Raw genomic sequence first — 15,595 nt, 5'->3', positions numbered from 1 at the left:
ATCGACTACCGCCAACAGCTTCAGCATCTGCCTCTGGTGCCCCCGCTACGTCCTCATCGCACCAGCGCCTCGTCCGCTGGTTGCTTCGTGCAGCCAAGGTCACGCGCCGCCAGACGCGCATCGCCCTTCGGCCGGCCGCAGTCGCAGGTGACGGGTCGCGAGTCGGGGCCCCAGCTGCCAAGCCCGACGGACATGATCGAGAGACCTTTCTCGAACTCAATGGACAAGCCAGCGACTCCGACATGCGAGCGGGCAGCGACCCACGCACGCATCAACCCGCAGACACGCAGAAAGACGAGCAAGGCATTCCGGAGCAAGAAAGACAAAAGTAGTCGCCCACCGTGGGGCTCGAACCCACGACCACAAGATTAAGAGTCTTGCGCTCTACCGACTGAGCTAGACGGGCTTCATATCCACTACCACACCACAAAAATACAAAATCAAACACCACGCAAACCACAACCAAACACACACACGCACGCTCGCGCCACACAACCACACGCCACACATGCCTCTCGCTATCCACCCATACCATCCACATACGAACACGCCGCATCCACAGACACGGATCACCGCATCGACTACCGCCAACAGCTTCAGCATCTGCCTCTGGTGCCCCCGCTACGTCCTCATCGCACCAGCGCCTCGTCCGCTGGTTGCTTCGTGCAGCCAAGGTCACGCGCCGCCAGACGCGCATCGCCCTTCGGCCGGCCGCAGTCGCAGGTGACGGGTCGCGAGTCGGGGCCCCAGCCGCCAAGCCCGACGGACATGATCGAGAGACCTTTCTCGAACTCAATGGACAAGCCAGCGACTCCGACATGCGAGCGGGCAGCGACCCACGCACGCATCAACCCGCAGACACGCAGAAAGACGAGCAAGGCATTCCGGAGCATGAAAGACAAAAGTAGTCGCCCACCGTGGGGCTCGAACCCACGACCACAAGATTAAGAGTCTTGCGCTCTACCGACTGAGCTAGACGGGCTTCATATCCACTACCACACCACAAAAATACAAAATCAAACACCACGCACACCACAACCAAACACACACACGCACGCTCGCGCCACACAACCACACGCCACACATGCCTCTCGCTATCCACCCATACCATCCACATACGAACACGCCGCATCCACAGACACGGATCACCGCATCGACTACCGCCAACAGCTTCAGCATCTGCCTCTGGTGCCCCCGCTACGTCCTCATCGCACCAGCACCTCGTCCGCTGGTTGCTTCGTGCAGCCAAGGTCACGCGCCGCCAGACGCGCATCGCCCTTCGGCCGGCCGCAGTCGCAGGTGACGGGTCGCGAGTCGGGGCCCCAGCCGCCAAGCCCGACGGACATGATCGAGAGACCTTTCTCGAACTCAATGGACAAGCCAGCGACTCCGACATGCGAGCGGGCAGCGACCCACGCACGCATCAACCCGCAGACACGCAGAAAGACGAGCAAGGCATTCCGGAGCAAGAAAGACAAAAGTAGTCGCCCACCGTGGGGCTCGAACCCACGACCACAAGATTAAGAGTCTTGCGCTCTACCGACTGAGCTAGACGGGCTTCATATCCACTACCACACCACAAAAATACAAAATCAAACACCACGCACACCACAACCAAACACACACACGCACGACAACCACACGCCACACATGCCTCTCGCTATCCACCCATACCATCCACATACGAACACGCCGCATCCACAGACACGGATCACCGCATCGACTACCGCCAACAGCTTCAGCATCTGCCTCTGGTGCCCCCGCTACGTCCTCATCGCACCAGCGCCTCGTCCGCTGGTTGCTTCGTGCAGCCAAGGTCACGCGCCGCCAGACGCGCATCGCCCTTCGGCCGGCCGCAGTCGCAGGTGACGGGTCGCGAGTCGGGGCCCCAGCCGCCAAGCCCGACGGACATGATCGAGAGACCTTTCTCGAACTCAATGGACAAGCCAGCGACTCCGACATGCGAGCGGGCAGCGACCCACGCACGCATCAACCCGCAGACACGCAGAAAGACGAGCAAGGCATTCCGGAGCATGAAAGACAAAAGTAGTCGCCCACCGTGGGGCTCGAGTTCGAGAAGGTCTCTCGATCATGTCCGTCGGGCTTGGCGGCTGGGGCCCCGACTCGCGACCCGTCACCTGCGACTGCGGCCGGCCGAAGGGCGATGCGCGTCTGGCGGCGCGTGACCTTGGCTGCACGAAGCAACCAGCGGACGAGGCGCTGGTGCGATGAGGACGTAGCGGGGGCACCAGAGGCAGATGCTGAAGCTGTTGGCGGTAGTCGATGCGGTGATCCGTGTCTGTGGATGCGGCGTGTTCGTATGTGGATGGTATGGGTGGATAGCGAGAGGCATGTGTGGCGTGTGGTTGTGTGGCGCGAGCGTGCGTGTGTGTGTTTGGTTGTGGTGTGCGTGGTGTTTGATTTTGTATTTTTGTGGTGTGGTAGTGGATATGAAGCCCGTCTAGCTCAGTCGGTAGAGCGCAAGACTCTTAATCTTGTGGTCGTGGGTTCGAGCCCCACGGTGGGCGACTACTTTTGTCTTTCTTGCTCCGGAATGCCTTGCTCGTCTTTCTGCGTGTCTGCGGGTTGATGCGTGCGTGGGTCGCTGCCCGCTCGCATGTCGGAGTCGCTGGCTTGTCCATTGAGTTCGAGAAAGGTCTCTCGATCATGTCCGTCGGGCTTGGCGGCTGGGGCCCCGACTCGCGACCCGTCACCTGCGACTGCGGCCGGCCGAAGGGCGATGCGCGTCTGGCGGCGCGTGACCTTGGCTGCACGAAGCAACCAGCGGACGAGGCGCTGGTGCGATGAGGACGTAGCGGGGGCACCAGAGGCAGATGCTGAAGCTGTTGGCGGTAGTCGATGCGGTGATCCGTGTCTGTGGATGCGGCGTGTTCGTATGTGGATGGTATGGGTGGATAGCGAGAGGCATGTGTGGCGTGTGGTTGTGTGGCGCGAGCGTGCGTGTGTGTGTTTGGTTGTGGTTTGCGTGGTGTTTGATTTTGTATTTTTGTGGTGTGGTAGTGGATATGAAGCCCGTCTAGCTCAGTCGGTAGAGCGCAAGACTCTTAATCTTGTGGTCGTGGGTTCGAGCCCCACGGTGGGCGACTACTTTTGTCTTTCTTGCTCCGGAATGCCTTGCTCGTCTTTCTGCGTGTCTGCGGGTTGATGCGTGCGTGGGTCGCTGCCCGCTCGCATGTCGGAGTCGCTGGCTTGTCCATTGAGTTCGAGAAAGGTCTCTCGATCATGTCCGTCGGGCTTGGCAGCTGGGGCCCCGACTCGCGACCCGTCACCTGCGACTGCGGCCGGCCGAAGGGCGATGCGCGTCTGGCGGCGCGTGACCTTGGCTGCACGAAGCAACCAGCGGACGAGGCGCTGGTGCGATGAGGACGTAGCGGGGCACCAGAGGCAGATGCTGAAGCTGTTGGCGGTAGTCGATGCGGTGATCCGTGTCTATGGATGCGGCGTGTTCGTATGTGGATGGTATGGGTGGATAGCGAGAGGCATGTGTGGCGTGTGGTTGTGTGGCGCGAGCGTGCGTGTGTGTGTTTGGTTGTGGTTTGCGTGGTGTTTGATTTTGTATTTTTGTGGTGTGGTAGTGGATATGAAGCCCGTCTAGCTCAGTCGGTAGAGCGCAAGACTCTTAATCTTGTGGTCGTGGGTTCGAGCCCCACGGTGGGCGACTACTTTTGTCTTTCTTGCTCCGGAATGCCTTGCTCGTCTTTCTGCGTGTCTGCGGGTTGATGCGTGCGTGGGTCGCTGCCCGCTCGCATGTCGGAGTCGCTGGCTTGTCCATTGAGTTCGAGAAAGGTCTCTCGATCATGTCCGTCGGGCTTGGCAGCTGGGGCCCCGACTCGCGACCCGTCACCTGCGACTGCGGCCGGCCGAAGGGCGATGCGCGTCTGGCGGCGCGTGACCTTGGCTGCACGAAGCAACCAGCGGACGAGGCGCTGGTGCGATGAGGACGTAGCGGGGCACCAGAGGCAGATGCTGAAGCTGTTGGCGGTAGTCGATGCGGTGATCCGTGTCTATGGATGCGGCGTGTTCGTATGTGGATGGTATGGGTGGATAGCGAGAGGCATGTGTGGCGTGTGGTTGTGTGGCGCGAGCGTGCGTGTGTGTGTTTGGTTGTGGTTTGCGTGGTGTTTGATTTTGTATTTTTGTGGTGTGGTAGTGGATATGAAGCCCGTCTAGCTCAGTCGGTAGAGCGCAAGACTCTTATGCCCGCTCGCATGTCGGAGTCGCTGGCTTGTCCATTGAGTTCGAGAAAGGTCTCTCGATCATGACCGTCGGGCTTGGCGGCTGGGGCCCCGACTCGCGACCCGTCACCTGCGACTGCGGCCGGCCGAAGGGCGATGCGCGTCTGGCGGCGCGTGACCTTGGCTGCACGAAGCAACCAGCGGACGAGGTGCTGGTGCGATGAGGACGTAGCGGGGGCACCAGAGGCAGATGCTGAAGCTGTTGGCGGTAGTCGATGCGGTGATCCGTGTCTGTGGATGCGGCGTGTTCGTATGTGGATGGTATGGGTGGATAGCGAGAGGCATGTGTGGCGTGTGGTTGTGTGGCGCGAGCGTGCGTGTGTGTGTTTGGTTGTGGTGTGCGTGGTGTTTGATTTTGTATTTTTGTGGTGTGGTAGTGGATATGAAGCCCGTCTAGCTCAGTCGGTAGAGCGCAAGACTCTTAATCTTGTGGTCGTGGGTTCGAGCCCCACGGTGGGCGACTACTTTTGTCTTTCTTGCTCCGGAATGCCTTGCTCGTCTTTCTGCGTGTCTGCGGGTTGATGCGTGCGTGGGTCGCTGCCCGCTCGCATGTCGGAGTCGCTGGCTTGTCCATTGAGTTCGAGAAAGGTCTCTCGATCATGACCGTCGGGCTTGGCGGCTGGGGCCCCGACTCGCGACCCGTCACCTGCGACTGCGGCCGGCCGAAGGGCGATGCGCGTCTGGCGGCGCGTGACCTTGGCTGCACGAAGCAACCAGCGGACGAGGCGCTGGTGCGATGAGGACGTAGCGGGGGCACCAGAGGCAGATGCTGAAGCTGTTGGCGGTAGTCGATGCGGTGATCCGTGTCTGTGGATGCGGCGTGTTCGTATGTGGATGGTATGGGTGGATAGCGAGAGGCATGTGTGGCGTGTGGTTGTGTGGCGCGAGCGTGCGTGTGTGTGTTTGGTTGTGGTTTGCGTGGTGTTTGATTTTGTATTTTTGTGGTGTGGTAGTGGATATGAAGCCCGTCTAGCTCAGTCGGTAGAGCGCAAGACTCTTAATCTTGTGGTCGTGGGTTCGAGCCCCACGGTGGGCGACTACTTTTGTCTTTCTTGCTCCGGAATGCCTTGCTCGTCTTTCTGCGTGTCTGCGGGTTGATGCGTGCGTGGGTCGCTGCCCGCTCGCATGTCGGAGTCGCTGGCTTGTCCATTGAGTTCGAGAAAGGTCTCTCGATCATGTCCGTCGGGCTTGGCGGCTGGGGCCCCGACTCGCGACCCGTCACCTGCGACTGCGGCCGGCCGAAGGGCGATGCGCGTCTGGCGGCGCGTGACCTTGGCTGCACGAAGCAACCAGCGGACGAGGCGCTGGTGCGATGAGGACGTAGCGGGGCACCAGAGGCAGATGCTGAAGCTGTTGGCGGTAGTCGATGCGGTGATCCGTGTCTATGGATGCGGCGTGTTCGTATGTGGATGGTATGGGTGGATAGCGAGAGGCATGTGTGGCGTGTGGTTGTGTGGCGCGAGCGTGCGTGTGTGTGTTTGGTTGTGGTTTGCGTGGTGTTTGATTTTGTATTTTTGTGGTGTGGTAGTGGATATGAAGCCCGTCTAGCTCAGTCGGTAGAGCGCAAGACTCTTAATCTTGTGGTCGTGGGTTCGAGCCCCACGGTGGGCGACTACTTTTGTCTTTCTTGCTCCGGAATGCCTTGCTCGTCTTTCTGCGTGTCTGCGGGTTGATGCGTGCGTGGGTCGCTGCCCGCTCGCATGTCGGAGTCGCTGGCTTGTCCATTGAGTTCGAGAAAGGTCTCTCGATCATGTCCGTCGGGCTTGGCGGCTGGGGCCCCGACTCGCGACCCGTCACCTGCGACTGCGGCCGGCCGAAGGGCGATGCGCGTCTGGCGGCGCGTGACCTTGGCTGCACGAAGCAACCAGCGGACGAGGCGCTGGTGCGATGAGGACGTAGCGGGGCACCAGAGGCAGATGCTGAAGCTGTTGGCGGTAGTCGATGCGGTGATCCGTGTCTATGGATGCGGCGTGTTCGTATGTGGATGGTATGGGTGGATAGCGAGAGGCATGTGTGGCGTGTGGTTGTGTGGCGCGAGCGTGCGTGTGTGTGTTTGGTTGTGGTTTGCGTGGTGTTTGATTTTGTATTTTTTCTTTTCCACGCACGCATCAACCCACGCACGCATCAACCCGCAGACACGCAGAAAGACGAGCAAGGCATTCCGGAGCAAGAAAGACAAAAGCAGTCGCCCACCGTGGGGCTCGAACCCACGACCACAAGATTAAGAGTCTTGCGCTCTACCGACTGAGCTAGACGGGCTTCATATCCACTACCACACCACAAAAATACAAAATCAAACACCACGCAAACCACAACCAAACACACACACGCACGCTCGCGCCACACAACCACACGCCACACATGCCTCTCGCTATCCACCCATACCATCCACATACGAACACGCCGCATCCATAGACACGGATCACCGCATCGACTACCGCCAACAGCTTCAGCATCTGCCTCTGGTGCCCCGCTACGTCCTCATCGCACCAGCGCCTCGTCCGCTGGTTGCTTCGTGCAGCCAAGGTCACGCGCCGCCAGACGCGCATCGCCCTTCGGCCGGCCGCAGTCGCAGGTGACGGGTCGCGAGTCGGGGCCCCAGCTGCCAAGCCCGACGGACATGATCGAGAGACCTTTCTCGAACTCAATGGACAAGCCAGCGACTCCGACATGCGAGCGGGCAGCGACCCACGCACGCATCAACCCACGCACGCATCAACCCGCAGACACGCAGAAAGACGAGCAAGGCATTCCGGAGCAAGAAAGACAAAAGCAGTCGCCCACCGTGGGGCTCGAACCCACGACCACAAGATTAAGAGTCTTGCGCTCTACCGACTGAGCTAGACGGGCTTCATATCCACTACCACACCACAAAAATACAAAATCAAACACCACGCAAACCACAACCAAACACACACACGCACGCTCGCGCCACACAACCACACGCCACACATGCCTCTCGCTATCCACCCATACCATCCACATACGAACACGCCGCATCCATAGACACGGATCACCGCATCGACTACCGCCAACAGCTTCAGCATCTGCCTCTGGTGCCCCGCTACGTCCTCATCGCACCAGCGCCTCGTCCGCTGGTTGCTTCGTGCAGCCAAGGTCACGCGCCGCCAGACGCGCATCGCCCTTCGGCCGGCCGCAGTCGCAGGTGACGGGTCGCGAGTCGGGGCCCCAGCTGCCAAGCCCGACGGACATGATCGAGAGACCTTTCTCGAACTCAATGGACAAGCCAGCGACTCCGACATGCGAGCGGGCAGCGACCCACGCACGCATCAACCCACGCACGCATCGACACGCAGAAAGACGAGCAAGGCATTCCGGAGCAAGAAAGACAAAAGTAGTCGCCCACCGTGGGGCTCGAACCCACGACCACAAGATTAAGAGTCTTGCGCTCTACCGACTGAGCTAGACGGGCTTCATATCCACTACCACACCACAAAAATACAAAATCAAACACCACGCAAACCACAACCAAACACACACACGCACGCTCGCGCCACACAACCACACGCCACACATGCCTCTCGCTATCCACCCATACCATCCACATACGAACACGCCGCATCCATAGACACGGATCACCGCATCGACTACCGCCAACAGCTTCAGCATCTGCCTCTGGTGCCCCGCTACGTCCTCATCGCACCAGCGCCTCGTCCGCTGGTTGCTTCGTGCAGCCAAGGTCACGCGCCGCCAGACGCGCATCGCCCTTCGGCCGGCCGCAGTCGCAGGTGACGGGTCGCGAGTCGGGGCCCCAGCTGCCAAGCCCGACGGACATGATCGAGAGACCTTTCTCGAACTCAATGGACAAGCCAGCGACTCCGACATGCGAGCGGGCAGCGACCCACGCACGCATCAACCCGCAGACACGCAGAAAGACGAGCAAGGCATTCCGGAGCAAGAAAGACAAAAGCAGTCGCCCACCGTGGGGCTCGAACCCACGACCACAAGATTAAGAGTCTTGCGCTCTACCGACTGAGCTAGACGGGCTTCATATCCACTACCACACCACAAAAATACAAAATCAAACACCACGCACACCACAACCAAACACACACACGCACGCTCGCGCCACACAACCACACGCCACACATGCCTCTCGCTATCCACCCATACCATCCACATACGAACACGCCGCATCCACAGACACGGATCACCGCATCGACTACCGCCAACAGCTTCAGCATCTGCCTCTGGTCCCCCGCTACGTCCTCATCGCACCAGCGCCTCGTCCGCTGGTTGCTTCGTGCAGCCAAGGTCACGCGCCGCCAGACGCGCATCGCCCTTCGGCCGGCCGCAGTCGCAGGTGACGGGTCGCGAGTCGGGGCCCCAGCCGCCAAGCCCGACGGACATGATCGAGAGACCTTTCTCGAACTCAATGGACAAGCCAGCGACTCCGACATGCGAGCGGGCAGCGACCCACGCACGCATCAACCCGCAGACACGCAGAAAGACGAGCAAGGCATTCCGGAGCAAGAAAGACAAAAGCAGTCGCCCACCGTGGGGCTCGAACCCACGACCACAAGATTAAGAGTCTTGCGCTCTACCGACTGAGCTAGACGGGCTTCATATCCACTACCACATCACAAAAATACAAAATCAAACACCACGCACACCACAACCAAACACACACACGCACGCTCGCGCCACACAACCACACGCCACACATGCCTCTCGCTATCCACCCATACCATCCACATACGAACACGCCGCATCCACAGACACGGATCACCGCATCGACTACCGCCAACAGCTTCAGCATCTGCCTCTGGTGCCCCCGCTACGTCCTCATCGCACCAGCGCCTCGTCCGCTGGTTGCTTCGTGCAGCCAAGGTCACGCGCCGCCAGACGCGCATCGCCCTTCGGCCGGCCGCAGTCGCAGGTGACGGGTCGCGAGTCGGGGCCCCAGCTGCCAAGCCCGACGGACATGATCGAGAGACCTTTCTCGAACTCAATGGACAAGCCAGCGACTCCGACATGCGAGCGGGCAGCGACCCACGCACGCATCAACCCGCAGACACGCAGAAAGACGAGCAAGGCATTCCGGAGCAAGAAAGACAAAAGCAGTCGCCCACCGTGGGGCTCGAACCCACGACCACAAGATTAAGAGTCTTGCGCTCTACCGACTGAGCTAGACGGGCTTCATATCCACTACCACACCACAAAAATACAAAATCAAACACCACGCACACCACAACCAAACACACACACGCACGCTCGCGCCACACAACCACACGCCACACATGCCTCTCGCTATCCACCCATACCATCCACATACGAACACGCCGCATCCACAGACACGGATCACCGCATCGACTACCGCCAACAGCTTCAGCATCTGCCTCTGGTGCCCCCGCTACGTCCTCATCGCACCAGCGCCTCGTCCGCTGGTTGCTTCGTGCAGCCAAGGTCACGCGCCGCCAGACGCGCATCGCCCTTCGGCCGGCCGCAGTCGCAGGTGACGGGTCGCGAGTCGGGGCCCCAGCCGCCAAGCCCGACGGACATGATCGAGAGACCTCTCTCGAACTCAATGGACAAGCCAGCGACTCCGACATGCGAGCGGGCAGCGACCCACGCACGCATCAACCCACGCACGCATCAACCCGCAGACACGCAGAAAGACGAGCAAGGCATTCCGGAGCAAGAAAGACAAAAGTAGTCGCCCACCGTGGGGCTCGAACCCACGACCACAAGATTAAGAGTCTTGCGCTCTACCGACTGAGCTAGACGGGCTTCATATCCACTACCACACCACAAAAATACAAAATCAAACACCACGCAAACCACAACCAAACACACACACGCACGCTCGCGCCACACAACCACACGCCACACATGCCTCTCGCTATCCACCCATACCATCCACATACGAACACGCCGCATCCACAGACACGGATCACCGCATCGACTACCGCCAACAGCTTCAGCATCTGCCTCTGGTCCCCCGCTACGTCCTCATCGCACCAGCGCCTCGTCCGCTGGTTGCTTCGTGCAGCCAAGGTCACGCGCCGCCAGACGCGCATCGCCCTTCGGCCGGCCGCAGTCGCAGGTGACGGGTCGCGAGTCGGGGCCCCAGCCGCCAAGCCCGACGGACATGATCGAGAGACCTTTCTCGAACTCAATGGACAAGCCAGCGACTCCGACATGCGAGCGGGCAGCGACCCACGCACGCATCAACCCGCAGACACGCAGAAAGACGAGCAAGGCATTCCGGAGCAAGAAAGACAAAAGTAGTCGCCCACCGTGGGGCTCGAACCCACGACCACAAGATTAAGAGTCTTGCGCTCTACCGACTGAGCTAGACGGGCTTCATATCCACTACCACACCACAAAAATACAAAATCAAACACCACGCACACCACAACCAAACACACACACGCACGCTCGCGCCACACAACCACACGCCACACATGCCTCTCGCTATCCACCCATACCATCCACATACGAACACGCCGCATCCACAGACACGGATCACCGCATCGACTACCGCCAACAGCTTCAGCATCTGCCTCTGGTGCCCCCGCTACGTCCTCATCGCACCAGCGCCTCGTCCGCTGGTTGCTTCGTGCAGCCAAGGTCACGCGCCGCCAGACGCGCATCGCCCTTTGGCCGGCCGCAGTCGCAGGTGACGGGTCGCGAGTCGGGGCCCCAGCCGCCAAGCCCGACGGACATGATCGAGAGACCTTTCTCGAACTCAATGGACAAGCCAGCGACTCCGACATGCGAGCGGGCAGCGACCCACGCACGCATCAACCCGCAGACACGCAGAAAGACGAGCAAGGCATTCCGGAGCAAGAAAGACAAAAGTAGTCGCCCACCGTGGGGCTCGAACCCACGACCACAAGATTAAGAGTCTTGCGCTCTACCGACTGAGCTAGACGGGCTTCATATCCACTACCACACCACAAAAATACAAAATCAAACACCACGCACACCACAACCAAACACACACACGCACGCTCGCGCCACACAACCACACGCCACACATGCCTCTCGCTATCCACCCATACCATCCACATACGAACACGCCGCATCCACAGACACGGATCACCGCATCGACTACCGCCAACAGCTTCAGCATCTGCCTCTGGTGCCCCCGCTACGTCCTCATCGCACCAGCGCCTCGTCCGCTGGTTGCTTCGTGCAGCCAAGGTCACGCGCCGCCAGACGCGCATCGCCCTTGGGCCGGCCGCAGTCGCAGGTGACGGGTCGCGAGTCGGGGCCCCAGCCGCCAAGCCCGACGGACATGATCGAGAGACCTTTCTCGAACTCAATGGACAAGCCAGCGACTCCGACATGCGAGCGGGCAGCGACCCACGCACGCATCAACCCGCAGACACGCAGAAAGACGAGCAAGGCATTCCGGAGCAAGAAAGACAAAAGTAGTCGCCCACCGTGGGGCTCGAACCCACGACCACAAGATTAAGAGTCTTGCGCTCTACCGACTGAGCTAGACGGGCTTCATATCCACTACCACACCACAAAAATACAAAATCAAACACCACGCACACCACAACCAAACACACACACGCACGCTCGCGCCACACAACCACACGCCACACATGCCTCTCGCTATCCACCCATACCATCCACATACGAACACGCCGCATCCACAGACACGGATCACCGCATCGACTACCGCCAACAGCTTCAGCATCTGCCTCTGGTGCCCCCGCTACGTCCTCATCGCACCAGCGCCTCGTCCGCTGGTTGCTTCGTGCAGCCAAGGTCACGCGCCGCCAGACGCGCATCGCCCTTGGGCCGGCCGCAGTCGCAGGTGACGGGTCGCGAGTCGGGGCCCCAGCCGCCAAGCCCGACGGACATGATCGAGAGACCTTTCTCGAACTCAATGGACAAGCCAGCGACTCCGACATGCGAGCGGGCAGCGACCCACGCACGCATCAACCCGCAGACACGCAGAAAGACGAGCAAGGCATTCCGGAGCAAGAAAGACAAAAGTAGTCGCCCACCGTGGGGCTCGAACCCACGACCACAAGATTAAGAGTCTTGCGCTCTACCGACTGAGCTAGACGGGCTTCATATCCACTACCACACCACAAAAATACAAAATCAAACACCACGCAAACCACAACCAAACACACACACGCACGCTCGCGCCACACAACCACACGCCACACATGCCTCTCGCTATCCACCCATACCATCCACATACGAACACGCCGCATCCACAGACACGGATCACCGCATCGACTACCGCCAACAGCTTCAGCATCTGCCTCTGGTGCCCCCGCTACGTCCTCATCGCACCAGCGCCTCGTCCGCTGGTTGCTTCGTGCAGCCAAGGTCACGCGCCGCCAGACGCGCATCGCCCTTGGGCCGGCCGCAGTCGCAGGTGACGGGTCGCGAGTCGGGGCCCCAGCCGCCAAGCCCGACGGACATGATCGAGAGACCTTTCTCGAACTCAATGGACAAGCCAGCGACTCCGACATGCGAGCGGGCAGCGACCCACGCACGCATCAACCCGCAGACACGCAGAAAGACGAGCAAGGCATTCCGGAGCAAGAAAGACAAAAGTAGTCGCCCACCGTGGGGCTCGAACCCACGACCACAAGATTAAGAGTCTTGCGCTCTACCGACTGAGCTAGACGGGCTTCATATCCACTACCACACCACAAAAATACAAAATCAAACACCACGCAAACCACAACCAAACACACACACGCACGCTCGCGCCACACAACCACACGCCACACATGCCTCTCGCTATCCACCCATACCATCCACATACGAACACGCCGCATCCACAGACACGGATCACCGCATCGACTACCGCCAACAGCTTCAGCATCTGCCTCTGGTGCCCCCGCTACGTCCTCATCGCACCAGCGCCTCGTCCGCTGGTTGCTTCGTGCAGCCAAGGTCACGCGCCGCCAGACGCGCATCGCCCTTCGGCCGGCCGCAGTCGCAGGTGACGGGTCGCGAGTCGGGGCCCCAGCCGCCAAGCCCGACGGTCATGATCGAGAGACCTTTCTCGAACTCAATGGACAAGCCAGCGACTCCGACATGCGAGCGGGCAGCGACCCACGCACGCATCAACCCGCAGACACGCAGAAAGACGAGCAAGGCATTCCGGAGCAAGAAAGACAAAAGTAGTCGCCCACCGTGGGGCTCGAACCCACGACCACAAGATTAAGAGTCTTGCGCTCTACCGACTGAGCTAGACGGGCTTCATATCCACTACCACACCACAAAAATACAAAATCAAACACCACGCAAACCACAACCAAACACACACACGCACGCTCGCGCCACACAACCACACGCCACACATGCCTCTCGCTATCCACCCATACCATCCACATACGAACACGCCGCATCCATAGACACGGATCACCGCATCGACTACCGCCAACAGCTTCAGCATCTGCCTCTGGTGCCCCGCTACGTCCTCATCGCACCAGCGCCTCGTCCGCTGGTTGCTTCGTGCAGCCAAGGTCACGCGCCGCCAGACGCGCATCGCCCTTCGGCCGGCCGCAGTCGCAGGTGACGGGTCGCGAGTCGGGGCCCCAGCTGCCAAGCCCGACGGACATGATCGAGAGACCTTTCTCGAACTCAATGGACAAGCCAGCGACTCCGACATGCGAGCGGGCAGCGACCCACGCACGCATCAACCCGCAGACACGCAGAAAGACGAGCAAGGCATTCCGGAGCAAGAAAGACAAAAGTAGTCGCCCACCGTGGGGCTCGAACCCACGACCACAAGATTAAGAGTCTTGCGCTCTACCGACTGAGCTAGACGGGCTTCATATCCACTACCACACCACAAAAATACAAAATCAAACACCACGCACACCACAACCAAACACACACACGCACGCTCGCGCCACACAACCACACGCCACACATGCCTCTCGCTATCCACCCATACCATCCACATACGAACACGCCGCATCCATAGACACGGATCACCGCATCGACTACCGCCAACAGCTTCAGCATCTGCCTCTGGTGCCCCGCTACGTCCTCATCGCACCAGCGCCTCGTCCGCTGGTTGCTTCGTGCAGCCAAGGTCACGCGCCGCCAGACGCGCATCGCCCTTCGGCCGGCCGCAGTCGCAGGTGACGGGTCGCGAGTCGGGGCCCCAGCTGCCAAGCCCGACGGACATGATCGAGAGACCTTTCTCGAACTCAATGGACAAGCCAGCGACTCCGACATGCGAGCGGGCAGCGACCCACGCACGCATCAACCCGCAGACACGCAGAAAGACGAGCAAGGCATTCCGGAGCAAGAAAGACAAAAGTAGTCGCCCACCGTGGGGCTCGAACCCACGACCACAAGATTAAGAGTCTTGCGCTCTACCGACTGAGCTAGACGGGCTTCATATCCACTACCACACCACAAAAATACAAAATCAAACACCACGCAAACCACAACCAAACACACACACGCACGCTCGCGCCACACAACCACACGCCACACATGCCTCTCGCTATCCACCCATACCATCCACATACGAACACGCCGCATCCATAGACACGGATCACCGCATCGACTACCGCCAACAGCTTCAGCATCTGCCTCTGGTGCCCCGCTACGTCCTCATCGCACCAGCGCCTCGTCCGCTGGTTGCTTCGTGCAGCCAAGGTCACGCGCCGCCAGACGCGCATCGCCCTTCGGCCGGCCGCAGTCGCAGGTGACGGGTCGCGAGTCGGGGCCCCAGCCGCCAAGCCCGACGGACATGATCGAGAGACCTTTCTCGAACTCAATGGACAAGCCAGCGACTCCGACATGCGAGCGGGCAGCGACCCACGCACGCATCAACCCGCAGACACGCAGAAAGACGAGCAAGGCATTCCGGAGCAAGAAAGACAAAAGCAGTCGCCCACCGTGGGGCTCGAACCCACGACCACAAGATTAAGAGTCTTGCGCTCTACCGACTGAGCTAGACGGGCTTCATATCCACTACCACATCACAAAAATACAAAATCAAACACCACGCACACCACAACCAAACACACACACGCACGCTCGCGCCACACAACCACACGCCACACATGCCTCTCGCTATCCACCCATACCATCCACATACGAACACGCCGCATCCACAGACACGGATCACCGCATCGACTACCGCCAACAGCTTCAGCATCTGCCTCTGGTGCCCCCGCTACGTCCTCATCGCACCAGCGCCTCGTCCGCTGGTTGCTTCGTGCAGCCAAGGTCACGCGCCGCCAGACGCGCATCGCCCTTCGGCCGGCCGCAGTCGCAGGTGACGGGTCGCGAGTCGGGGCCCCAGCCGCCAAGCCCGACGGACATGATCGAGAGACCTTTCTCGAACTCAATGGACAAGCCAGCGACTC

At 60.3% G+C, this 15,595-nt stretch overlaps 1 protein-coding gene and 25 non-coding genes across 26 annotated transcripts; 6 read left to right on the top strand and 20 right to left on the bottom strand.

Annotated features, from left to right (window-relative positions):
* Positions 1-333: 333 nt before the first annotated feature.
* On the bottom strand, positions 334-406 carry PHYSODRAFT_t403. Its single transcript has one exon. It is a non-coding gene; the product is annotated as a tRNA-Lys (tRNA).
* A 503-nt stretch (positions 407-909) lies between these two features.
* Positions 910-982, bottom strand: PHYSODRAFT_t402. Its single transcript has one exon. It is a non-coding gene; the product is annotated as a tRNA-Lys (tRNA).
* A 503-nt stretch (positions 983-1,485) lies between these two features.
* PHYSODRAFT_t401 lies at positions 1,486-1,558 on the bottom strand. The gene has a single exon. It is a non-coding gene; the product is annotated as a tRNA-Lys (tRNA).
* A 213-nt stretch (positions 1,559-1,771) lies between these two features.
* PHYSODRAFT_324448 (hypothetical protein) lies at positions 1,772-6,878 on the bottom strand (the record flags this gene model as incomplete). The annotated part of the gene is made up of 10 exons (XM_009520214.1): positions 1,772-1,953; positions 2,043-2,299; positions 2,534-2,875; positions 3,110-3,418; positions 3,685-4,025; positions 4,214-4,487; positions 4,722-5,063; positions 5,298-5,606; positions 5,873-6,213; positions 6,747-6,878. The coding sequence occupies 10 exons, from the start codon at positions 6,876-6,878 to the stop codon at positions 1,772-1,774; spliced, it is 2,829 nt and encodes a 942-aa protein (XP_009518509.1).
* On the top strand, positions 2,456-2,528 carry PHYSODRAFT_t542. The gene has a single exon. It is a non-coding gene; the product is annotated as a tRNA-Lys (tRNA).
* On the top strand, positions 3,032-3,104 carry PHYSODRAFT_t543. Its single transcript has one exon. It is a non-coding gene; the product is annotated as a tRNA-Lys (tRNA).
* Positions 3,607-3,679, top strand: PHYSODRAFT_t544. The gene has a single exon. It is a non-coding gene; the product is annotated as a tRNA-Lys (tRNA).
* PHYSODRAFT_t545 lies at positions 4,644-4,716 on the top strand. Its single transcript has one exon. It is a non-coding gene; the product is annotated as a tRNA-Lys (tRNA).
* On the top strand, positions 5,220-5,292 carry PHYSODRAFT_t546. The gene has a single exon. It is a non-coding gene; the product is annotated as a tRNA-Lys (tRNA).
* PHYSODRAFT_t547 lies at positions 5,795-5,867 on the top strand. The gene has a single exon. It is a non-coding gene; the product is annotated as a tRNA-Lys (tRNA).
* PHYSODRAFT_t400 lies at positions 6,443-6,515 on the bottom strand. Its single transcript has one exon. It is a non-coding gene; the product is annotated as a tRNA-Lys (tRNA).
* Positions 6,879-7,033: 155 nt separating the features above from the next.
* PHYSODRAFT_t399 lies at positions 7,034-7,106 on the bottom strand. The gene has a single exon. It is a non-coding gene; the product is annotated as a tRNA-Lys (tRNA).
* A 510-nt stretch (positions 7,107-7,616) lies between these two features.
* Positions 7,617-7,689, bottom strand: PHYSODRAFT_t398. The gene has a single exon. It is a non-coding gene; the product is annotated as a tRNA-Lys (tRNA).
* Positions 7,690-8,191: 502 nt separating this feature from the next.
* PHYSODRAFT_t397 lies at positions 8,192-8,264 on the bottom strand. The gene has a single exon. It is a non-coding gene; the product is annotated as a tRNA-Lys (tRNA).
* A 502-nt stretch (positions 8,265-8,766) lies between these two features.
* Positions 8,767-8,839, bottom strand: PHYSODRAFT_t396. Its single transcript has one exon. It is a non-coding gene; the product is annotated as a tRNA-Lys (tRNA).
* A 503-nt stretch (positions 8,840-9,342) lies between these two features.
* Positions 9,343-9,415, bottom strand: PHYSODRAFT_t395. Its single transcript has one exon. It is a non-coding gene; the product is annotated as a tRNA-Lys (tRNA).
* Positions 9,416-9,934: 519 nt separating this feature from the next.
* Positions 9,935-10,007, bottom strand: PHYSODRAFT_t394. Its single transcript has one exon. It is a non-coding gene; the product is annotated as a tRNA-Lys (tRNA).
* Positions 10,008-10,509: 502 nt separating this feature from the next.
* On the bottom strand, positions 10,510-10,582 carry PHYSODRAFT_t393. Its single transcript has one exon. It is a non-coding gene; the product is annotated as a tRNA-Lys (tRNA).
* Positions 10,583-11,085: 503 nt separating this feature from the next.
* PHYSODRAFT_t392 lies at positions 11,086-11,158 on the bottom strand. Its single transcript has one exon. It is a non-coding gene; the product is annotated as a tRNA-Lys (tRNA).
* A 503-nt stretch (positions 11,159-11,661) lies between these two features.
* Positions 11,662-11,734, bottom strand: PHYSODRAFT_t391. Its single transcript has one exon. It is a non-coding gene; the product is annotated as a tRNA-Lys (tRNA).
* Positions 11,735-12,237: 503 nt separating this feature from the next.
* Positions 12,238-12,310, bottom strand: PHYSODRAFT_t390. The gene has a single exon. It is a non-coding gene; the product is annotated as a tRNA-Lys (tRNA).
* Positions 12,311-12,813: 503 nt separating this feature from the next.
* On the bottom strand, positions 12,814-12,886 carry PHYSODRAFT_t389. The gene has a single exon. It is a non-coding gene; the product is annotated as a tRNA-Lys (tRNA).
* Positions 12,887-13,389: 503 nt separating this feature from the next.
* On the bottom strand, positions 13,390-13,462 carry PHYSODRAFT_t388. The gene has a single exon. It is a non-coding gene; the product is annotated as a tRNA-Lys (tRNA).
* Positions 13,463-13,964: 502 nt separating this feature from the next.
* On the bottom strand, positions 13,965-14,037 carry PHYSODRAFT_t387. The gene has a single exon. It is a non-coding gene; the product is annotated as a tRNA-Lys (tRNA).
* A 502-nt stretch (positions 14,038-14,539) lies between these two features.
* On the bottom strand, positions 14,540-14,612 carry PHYSODRAFT_t386. The gene has a single exon. It is a non-coding gene; the product is annotated as a tRNA-Lys (tRNA).
* Positions 14,613-15,114: 502 nt separating this feature from the next.
* On the bottom strand, positions 15,115-15,187 carry PHYSODRAFT_t385. Its single transcript has one exon. It is a non-coding gene; the product is annotated as a tRNA-Lys (tRNA).
* Between the last annotated feature and the right edge of the window lie 408 nt (positions 15,188-15,595).

This window comes from Phytophthora sojae, assembly GCF_000149755.1.
Source record: "Phytophthora sojae unplaced genomic scaffold PHYSOscaffold_2, whole genome shotgun sequence".
NCBI classification, from domain to species: Eukaryota; Oomycota; class Peronosporomycetes; order Peronosporales; family Peronosporaceae; genus Phytophthora; species Phytophthora sojae.
This window is presented reverse-complemented; position numbering and strand designations above follow the sequence as displayed.